The sequence below is a fragment of the Primulina huaijiensis genome, chromosome 15 (assembly GCF_012295235.1).
Source record: "Primulina huaijiensis isolate GDHJ02 chromosome 15, ASM1229523v2, whole genome shotgun sequence".
In the NCBI taxonomy this organism is placed as follows: Eukaryota; Viridiplantae; Streptophyta; class Magnoliopsida; order Lamiales; family Gesneriaceae; genus Primulina; species Primulina huaijiensis.
In genome coordinates, this window is record NC_133320.1 from 7,771,578 (window position 1) to 7,779,795 (window position 8,218).

An 8,218-nucleotide genomic window follows, 5' to 3' on the forward strand; every position below is an offset into this window, starting at 1 on the left:
GGTAGTTTTGTCTATTTTTAGTGTAATAAGTCAAAATGGAGTGTATTTATTTAACAAATTGTGGATTGTAAATATCATCTTCCATATAATAATAAAAATGAATATTGATAACAAATTAGTTAAGAATTCATGAACTAATTACCAAACGGCCACAGAATAATTAATTTTCGAGTTTGAATACAGCTAATATGAGCATTAATTGAGTTAATAAACAGGCATTAAACATTTTTTTACAGCTATGTTATGTAAATACTATATTTATTAAAAGGTTTAATTTATTACTTATAATAATACAAAACTTGTAAATAATGTAAGTATGACACTTTATAAAATAAATATTAACTTGTTAAAATTGAAATAAATAAATTTTTTTCTTTTAAAAAATCGAAATCTCTAAGATAAACCTTCCTTACATAAAATCTATTCATTTCATCTTATATTTATTATATTTTAACTATTTATCAAGCTCCCTACACCATTAAAAATATGTAAAAAAATTGAAAACTCGTTTTTACGTGACTTTTTCTCAATACTTCCCATAAAATATGAACTCGAATCTAATCGAAACCAAAAAAAGACTTGGAAATCTCTAATTTTGAAAGACTCCCAAAATCTCTCGAAGTTACTTCAATCAGATCATTCACAAAATTTAGTAAAAAATCAATCTAAAATCATGTCCCACAATATAAGTAATCTCACTACCTTAGCTTAAACTATCTTTGGCTTCAATTTAGTAGTTACACTCTTAAGATAAACAAATTATATTTTCTAACACAAAAAATTATGTGAGACGGTCTCACGGCTCAATTTCGTGAGACATAATTCCATTTTGGTCATCTATAAAAAAAAATATTACTTTTTATACCTAAAATATTATTTTTATTGTAAATATGAGCCGAGTTTATCCGTAATTCGAATAAAGATAAGCCAGTGACCGATCAAGAATTACAGAAACATGCATGTCTTTATATTGTAGTACCATTCCCAAAAAAAAAAATTTCACGAGGATAACACACAAAAATCCAATACAAATATCAATGGAGACAACAGAGCCTACACAATTTTTCCTTCTTTACACATTGAAACAGTCCAAAATTTTAGTATAAAAATGTGTACATCCTTTCTGACAATCGCCATGAAAACGTTGTTCCGAACAATGGTACCTATTACCTTGTTCTTGTTCACAATCATCATAGAACTATGCAAGGGCGAAACGGAACCGAAGTTCTCATCCATTCTTGTTTTCGGCGATTCCACGGTGGATCCTGGCAACAACAACTACATAACAACCCTGTTCAGAGGGGATCATCTTCCATATGGGGTGGATTTCCCAGGAAACATCCCAACAGGTAGATTTTCGGATGGAAAACTCGTAACGGACATGTTGGCATCAATGCAAGGCCTCAAGGAAACCGTCCCTCCATTCTTGCAACCTTATCTTTCCAACGAGGAAATACTCACCGGAGTGAGCTTTGCATCGGCAGGATCAGGGTACGACGAGCTGACCTCATTGGTTTCACAGGTGATACCGGTATCGAAGCAGCCGGGGTACTTGAAAGAATATGTTAAGAGAGTCGAGAATGTTCTTGGGGAAGCGCATGCCTCGAGATTTATGAGTAATGCTTTGGTTATTGTCAGCGCAGGAACAAATGACTTCGTTTTTAACTATTATGATTTACCCACAAGAAGGTTTCAGTTCAGTGTCAACGAGTATCAAGATTTCCTGCTAAAGAAACTGCAAAAACTGGTTAAGGTTAAGTCTCACCCCCCACTTTCTTTTACTACTTCATATTTGATTTTGGCTCTGAAATTATTTGTCGAACTTGGTTATTTCCGATTGCTGATAACTGTTCCGCAATTAATAATCCATGGCCATTTATATAAATAAGTGAATAAATTGAGGTTACGTTTGAACCGAAAGATTTTGATTTGAGGAAATTTTTTATGAGATAATTTTGAATGACTCCATGAATGAATTTAAAATGATCATATGTCTATTTGTAATTTGAAATCGATTGTCAACTAGATTTGCGGAACAAATCAATATTTTTGTTATCAGAGAATTGAAATCTCCAACTTTAAATATATCAACGCAAAAAATCTTGTGAGACGGTCTCACGGATCAATTTCGTGAATCGAATATCTTATTTGAGTCATCCATGAAAAAGTATTACTTTTTATGCTAAGAGTATTACTTTTTATTGTGAATATCGGTAAAGTTGACTCGTAAGATTTGTGAGACCGTCTCACAAAAGATTTACTCATATATCAATATCAATCTAAATACAACGATAAGAAAGACAATTCTAACTTGGACCACATACTACATTTTTTTATAATATCTACGACTCTTAAATGTGCACCGGTTATTATCCACACAAGCGCTACATACAGATATACTGAAGTATCAATGACGGGTCGTCTCATGTCCTCTGTAATAATATACTTTCATCGCATTAAATAGCTTGAAATTTTATTTATACCATAGTAATATTTCAGGAACTGTATCATCTTGGGTGTCGGAAAATGGTTGTATCAGGGCTTCCTCCGGTAGGTTGCCTACCTATACAAATGACGGCTAAATCGCCGTTGCTCAGAAGTTGCATTGACATAGAGAACAAAGATGCCAAATCTTACAACGGCAAACTAAAGAAACTGCTACCACGAATAGAGGTGCAGCTTCGTGGGAGTAAAATCTTGTATGCAGACATATATAGTCCTATTATACACATGATCAACAACCCACATAAATATGGTAACGGTGCTTCAAAATCTGCTATTGTTCCTTATTTTAGCTGTAGCATGTAGGACGACGATGACCCGTATTAGATACATGAACTATAGTGATGTAGCGGATCAGAAATTCCGTATCACCTAATGCAATAACAAAGCATAACTTCAATTGCTGGCATCGGGTGGCAGACTATATGGCAGTGACAACTGAGAGTCCTGCAGGAACTGCTACACGGTTTATAAGATTTAAATGCGTCATTAACAACAGCTGTATCTTTCAAGACAATAGCAAATTTCATATTTACTGTGTCTGTCTAGTATATTGACATGGGGAAATGTTAAATTGTGTTTCCAGGATTTGAGGAAACTAGAAGAGGGTGCTGCGGGAGTGGATTACTGGAAGCAGGACCTCTGTGTAATGGATTAACTCCCATTTGTTTAAATCCATCTAAGTACTTGTTCTGGGATAGCATTCATCCGAGCGAGTCAACCTATCGGTTTCTTGCTATAAACCTGACACGAGAACTTCTTCCCAAGTTTGCCATGCTTTGACTGGCGGTTGTGATTCAAGAAAATTTCATCAAAGAAAATCTCACCAGTTTCCAAGGAGTTCAACACTTTGAAAATCCTTCTTAATCTTATTATAATCTACAAACTTTATCAGAAGTGAATACAGTGTTCCGGACCATATTTCGCTTCCAAAGTAAAGCTAATTTATCCTAGTCTCAAGCATTAATGCTTTTCATGTCTCAGGTTTCTTCCCGAATCACCACTTGTTCATGATGGAATCTGCTAAGCTCATTGTTGAACACCCTTGGCATTTGGAATAGCCCAAAATCATTCACTAAGTACAAGTTAGAACACCAAAAACCAGTTGTAGTTCTGGATAATAAGAATAACGTGTACTAATAATAACTTCTATGTATCCGAGGCAGTAAAACTCTTAACAGTAAACTTTTCTTGCAATTATGTTGTATTGGTTCCTGAACTACTAAAATAACTAACCCCAGGTGCCAGTGGAATCTATTATGTACCTTAGTAAACCACGTCGAACTCCTCCCACAAACCGACGCGGGAGAGGGATATTAAACAACAAGACAAGAAATCTTCACAAACTAAAGTTGCACTTGGATGTCAAAAACTCTGGTGAGGAAAACAGCTTTGTTCAGATACTAGTCAATAATCACAATTTTAGTAAAGTACAAATTTTTACAAATGAAATAAGCGAATAAAACTTGGTATTTGGATGTCAAAATCCCAACAAGATTGTGCAAAATTTTACCAGCTACATGAATTTGTAGCGCATATCAGTGTCTGATCATTTTAATTAGCTCTACAGCCCATAAAAAATTCAGCACAAACATGCTATGAATCGATGGTACACGCAGAAGTTCAAAACAGTATATATTAAAGGTTAACTCGAATTAACAGAATTCAGATGAGGATTTGTGAATGATTAAATCATGTCTTAAGAGCACCCAAGATTTCTTTTGTGACACAAGTTGTGTTACACTGTTGTATAGAGTACTAAAGGATACAAGGAAAAACAACAAGAATTTAAGAAGCAATAGCCAGTGTGCGTGCGAGTGTGTGTGTGTGATGACACAGAGTACCATTTTTTATTCGTTTCACTTTCTTCCACTGCCACTCCTTTGAAACAACTCACCGACCCTGTTCTCAATATCTTCTATACTGTACCGTACATACCGATCCTGTTTCACTCCTAGACGTGAAACACTCTCATGCCTGCCAATGAAATTTCGATATGCCAGTGACAAAGACTCAGTCACCGAAATCCTCAACTCCTCTCTCAATATCTCATCATAGAACACCCAGGTCGACTGGATCCGGCATATCTCCTCAAACCAAGAATTAAATAACTTCAACTTTTCTCTCAAAATCTTGGATGCTTCATTAGGTGATATAGAATTATTGTCAATTTTTAGTACATCCAAAACCTTACCCCACGAATTTTTTTGATAGCTCAAGAGGTAGTGCCTTACTTTTACCGTGCGTTTTTTGATCCAATCATCACCTAAAAGTATTCCCAGCTCATTATCTTTAGCTTTTTGTAAGATGTAGCTCCCATTGTTCATCAAGAACAAAGAGCACAGAGCAGGGTCCTTATAAATCTCGGATTTCGCCTCTAAATTACTCATCAGAAGCTTCAGAATCCATGCCATATGACCCCTTAAAGAGGAATTATCACCACTCTCCTCAAAAACATGTTCCAAAGTTTTCCGGGACCGGGATGCAGCACGTAGATAATTCATCACATATCGCGTAACGGGATGTGATCCTCCACCCGGAAACTCGGTCTTGGCCGGGTCACTACGGATCAAATTCTCCAACTCGATAAAGATCTCTTTTATAAGATCCCCCAATCTCCTCCATATGGTAACGATTTCATTCCACAAAGGCATAGAGTATTGATCAGAGAAAATAGACTCAAATTCGGGCACCAAGTCCCTTACCGTTTCGTATACATCCAGCACTTTGAACAAGCGGTCCGGCGCCCGGCTCCCCATCGCCACCACATCGGCAAAATCCAAGAGACGAATTGTGGAATCCTTGCAGATCTCCATAAATGAAATGTCAGCAGCTGACGAGAAGCCGAAAAATACACGATCACAGAGGCGGCGCTCACTCGGAAAAAGAATTCGAAGGGCTACAGTAATGGCTTTGATCCATTTCTCAATCTCATCTTCCAGCTGAGCCCACTGCATATTCTGAAACTCTTCAATGCTGAGATTCTTCATCCCCAACCTCGAAAAGCTCTCCTCCATGAACTCCCTCCGGCACGAGATGTACGCGTGGGAGCACTCTTTTCCGTACCCTGCAACCACCATACGTTTCGCAATCTCGTTCAAATCCCTCGTAGTCCCTGCCGGCAAAAGATCTAACACTAAATCGTAATCCTTCATTGGCTGCGCCACAGGGATCTCGTCATCGTCGTCTTCGTCCGACGAGATGTATTCGGGATGATTCAAGTCAAACGATTGGGACCCACGTTCGAAAATGGTTTTGAACTCGTCTTCCAAACGGAACATCGCCTGTTGGAGCAAATACTCGGCCCGCTCGAGACAGGAGGAGATGTTCTCATCATTGGTGAATGGGGCCCAATCACGGACAACGGCGATTAACTGGTCGACAGCATCGAGAAAGCAGGAGGAATCGGCGGACTTTGACCAGATGGAGCGGTCTAAAGACAGGTAACGGGAGATCTGACGGTGGAGAGCGTTGAAATTTTGTAACAGTCCCGTGGAGCCGCCGCGTGGGTCTTCGTGAGCCAGTTTTTCCCGTAGTCTTCCGTTGAATACCTTTAGAATCTCGTCACTGGTGGCATCATTCGGGCCGATAGTTTTAGCAACTAGGAGGGCTGCGGCTATCAGCTTCTCCTCTCCATCTTCCGCCATTGTTTCAGTTGATGTTAGCGGCGTTTGATTCTTGAATTTTGAACTAAAATGGCGATTCTGAGCAACTGCATAAGTTGACCTTAAGAAGTCGTCGTCGTTATTATTATTGGTTTGACTTTTATATGCAAAAACATAAAATAAAAAAAGCTTTCCAAAATTAATATATTTAGTGTAAATATATAAATTAAATTAATTTTGAAAGTAATAAAAATGAATATATAAGCTTTTAAGTTAATCTCATAACGTTAAATTTTGTTCTATTTGATTGAATTACCAAATACCAATGAGTAGGTCTTTTGTGAGACGATCTTACGAATCTTTATCTGTGAGACCGTCTCACAAAAGACCAACTCAAAAAGTAATACTTTTCATGGATGACCCAAATAAGATATCCGTCTTACAAAATACGACCCGTGAGACCGTCTCACACAAGTTTTTGCCAATACCAATATATTAATTACCAAGATAAATTAATACAACTGTATAGACATGATAACATGTACTTGCTTCTCCCATGTTGATTCATTTTTAAGATTTTAATTGTTTGATATTCTCAATTCCAAATCATACATCAAATACGAAATTTATTATATAATAAGACGTATTAGTTGTCTACGATTAAGAATCAGTGTTAGAGATTATGAAAAGTTGGATATATTTGTATGTTCACAATTTGATTGTGATAATAATTTTATTTTGAATATTGTAAGTTTGATGTTAGTACATAGGTGGTAATGATCTAACATTTGATTAATAACTTTATTTTTTTCATGTGATTCAATATATTAAATAGATATAGTCCATTTACAATAATTGAATTAAATAATTAAATATTAAGTAAGAGTAGATTGAAATAAATGCATGAATGGAGAAATGGTGATAAAAAAATTATAAACTTCAGACGGTATACATGCAAAAATAATATTTTAAAAAATTGTTTATGTTACATTATTTTATTAAAGTTTATAAAATAATTTAATTGTAGTAAACATATTTTATTAAGTTAAATGAGAGAGACGTTTCATATTTACAATAAGATAAATCAAGAAAATTATTTGGATTAAGAAAATAAATATTTTGATATTTGATTTATCATATTCTGGATAAGTCACAATCAATTCAAATTCTTGCGATGCGATGATAGTTAGAGAACATCTATAAATAGTGTCATACAAGGTCCTTAAACCTATACAGTTATTTGAAAATACATCATCAATACAATTGCATAAAGGTTTACAAGATCCATGTTTTCTCGTGTTTGTTGGATCTCTCCAGTTCTAATCTCAAATTCAACATCAATGGTTAGAGGTTAAAATTTGTTCTCGTTTATATTTTCGCTGGTTTTGCCTCCGGCTTAATATTTTTAGATTTTTTAATTGGGAAAAAAAATTATAAAATTATATTTGTTGAAAATTAATATTTAAAATGTGTATGTTGAATATTTGAATGTTGAAAATAAGAGTTGTAAATATTGAAAATTAGTGTGTGATGATGTAGGTAATGATGATTTTATTTTTGTATTATTTGTAAAGATTTTCTATAAATAGATCTCTCATTTGTGAAGAAAATCACAATTGAGTTGAGAGAAAAATATTATAAAGTGTGTAGTGTGATAATTTTGAGAGTTTGAGATTTTTACTTTTTACCGTAAATTTTTATTTTTTCACAACACATTATCAGCACGAAGCTCTAAAAGTCCTCCATATTTTTCCAAGCTCCAAAACAGAAGAAAAAGATAACAAAAGTAAAAATATTTATTTCATTGTTTATTTATTTATTGTTTATATATTTACTATATAATATAATGTTATTATAAATAATAAAAATAAATTTTTCAAAAAACATGTTATAAATCCTGGGAAGATGTTAAGACGACATCCCACACTCCCGGTAAGGGATACGACAAGTATAAAAGTCTATAAGGTTTTTAAACAAAATATCTTATGACACCTCATTATAATATTGTGATATGATATACATAATTATTTAAAACATTACTAATATTATATGCACCATATTATTACCATAAAATTATACAAATACATACATTTATTTTCTTGTACACCAAC

At 34.6% G+C, this 8,218-nt stretch overlaps 2 protein-coding genes across 2 annotated transcripts; one reads left to right on the forward strand and one right to left on the reverse strand.

The window, feature by feature from the left end:
• The first annotated feature begins 974 nt into the window (after nucleotides 1-974).
• LOC140958957 (GDSL esterase/lipase At2g31550-like) lies at nucleotides 975-3,980 on the forward strand. The gene is made up of 3 exons (XM_073416602.1): nucleotides 975-1,753; nucleotides 2,500-2,755; nucleotides 3,089-3,980. Exons 1-3 carry the CDS (start codon nucleotides 1,109-1,111, stop codon nucleotides 3,283-3,285), a joined length of 1,098 nt encoding a protein of 365 aa, XP_073272703.1. The 5' UTR covers nucleotides 975-1,108; the 3' UTR covers nucleotides 3,286-3,980.
• Nucleotides 3,981-4,201: 221 nt separating this feature from the next.
• On the reverse strand, nucleotides 4,202-6,253 carry LOC140958956 (exocyst complex component EXO70B1-like). Its single transcript, XM_073416601.1, has one exon. The coding sequence runs from the start codon at nucleotides 6,147-6,149 to the stop codon at nucleotides 4,362-4,364; it is 1,788 nt and encodes a 595-aa protein (XP_073272702.1). The 5' UTR covers nucleotides 6,150-6,253; the 3' UTR covers nucleotides 4,202-4,361.
• Nucleotides 6,254-8,218: the final 1,965 nt, after the last annotated feature.

Coding starts and splice junctions, on each gene's coding strand:
- LOC140958956 (XM_073416601.1), bottom strand. CDS start 6,149: ATGGCGGAAGATGGAGAGGAGAAGCTGATAGCCGCAGCCCTCCTAGTT.
- LOC140958957 (XM_073416602.1), top strand. CDS start 1,109: ATGTGTACATCCTTTCTGACAATCGCCATGAAAACGTTGTTCCGAACA. Junction 1,754..2,499: donor AACTGCAAAAACTGGTTAAG/GTTAAGTCTCAC, acceptor GTAATATTTCAG/GAACTGTATCATCTTGGGTG. Junction 2,756..3,088: donor CAACAACCCACATAAATATG/GTAACGGTGCTT, acceptor TTGTGTTTCCAG/GATTTGAGGAAACTAGAAGA.